Below are 868 nucleotides of genomic sequence, written 5' to 3' on the forward strand. Positions count from 1 at the left end.
CCCCCCCGCCCCCTGCGCGCGACGTCTCCATCACCACGGTCTGCGCGTCTCCGGTGCCCTCGCCGGACGACGTCGCGGCTTTAAGCCACCCCAGGGCGTCGCTGATGATCCCAGCGGCCCCAGCCCCACCCCCGCCGGAGCTCTTGCTGCCGCTCGGGCAATCTTCCTCGAGCCGCTCGTCGCTCTCATCCTCCTCTGCCGGGACGGTGGTCTCCTCCGGGGCCCCGTCCTTCGGCAACGACTCTGATCGCCCCGCCTTCGTCGAGGTTTACATGCCTCGCCGTCGAGCCGCCGTCGGGGCGACTACGGGGCTGCTCGTCGCCTCGCCGTCGTCTCCATCGAGCCGCCGTCCGTGTTCATCAACTCGACGGTGGCGGTGCAGACGGCGCTCGCGCGTGGCGTGGGGGACCTCTCATTCGACGTTGTACCCTCCTCGGTCGGCGTCACGTACCTGCGGTTCGCCTCGTGGGCGGACCGCGAGGCCGCCATGTGCCGCCAGCCGTTCTTCCATGAGGAGGCCCGCATCGACCTGCACCGGGAGGAAGAATTCGGGCGTGTCCCCCAACGCGCTCGCTTCTGCGTCCTCCTCGCTGCTTCCGCCTTCCCCGTCGAGTTTCTCAACCCTACTGGGATCCGCGCTGCCTTCTCCGGCTTCGGCAAGCTGCTGGAGGTGGACCCGCGGGTCATCTCTGGGCGCGAGCTGGCCATGGTTCGTGCCGTCGTCCTCATGGAGCGGCCGCGCGACCTCCCTTCCGACGTCTGGCCATGGGGTGGGCGCTGGGGGGCTCGTGTGGTCTCCATCGAAGCTATCAAGTTCTGGGACATGGATGCGTCGTTCGGCGAAGACGGCGAGTACATTCCCTTCTTT

General features: G+C 68.5%; 1 protein-coding gene across 1 annotated transcript; it reads left to right on the forward strand.

Moving 5' to 3' along the window:
• Positions 1-6: 6 nt before the first annotated feature.
• LOC123074346 (uncharacterized) lies at positions 7-868 on the forward strand (the record flags this gene model as incomplete). The annotated part of the gene is given in 1 exon segment (XM_044497218.1): positions 7-868. A coding segment is annotated over 1 exon segment (381 nt), but the record flags the coding sequence as incomplete, so codon positions are not given.

Source organism: Triticum aestivum, chromosome 3D (assembly GCF_018294505.1).
Source record: "Triticum aestivum cultivar Chinese Spring chromosome 3D, IWGSC CS RefSeq v2.1, whole genome shotgun sequence".
NCBI classification, from domain to species: domain Eukaryota; kingdom Viridiplantae; phylum Streptophyta; class Magnoliopsida; order Poales; family Poaceae; genus Triticum; species Triticum aestivum.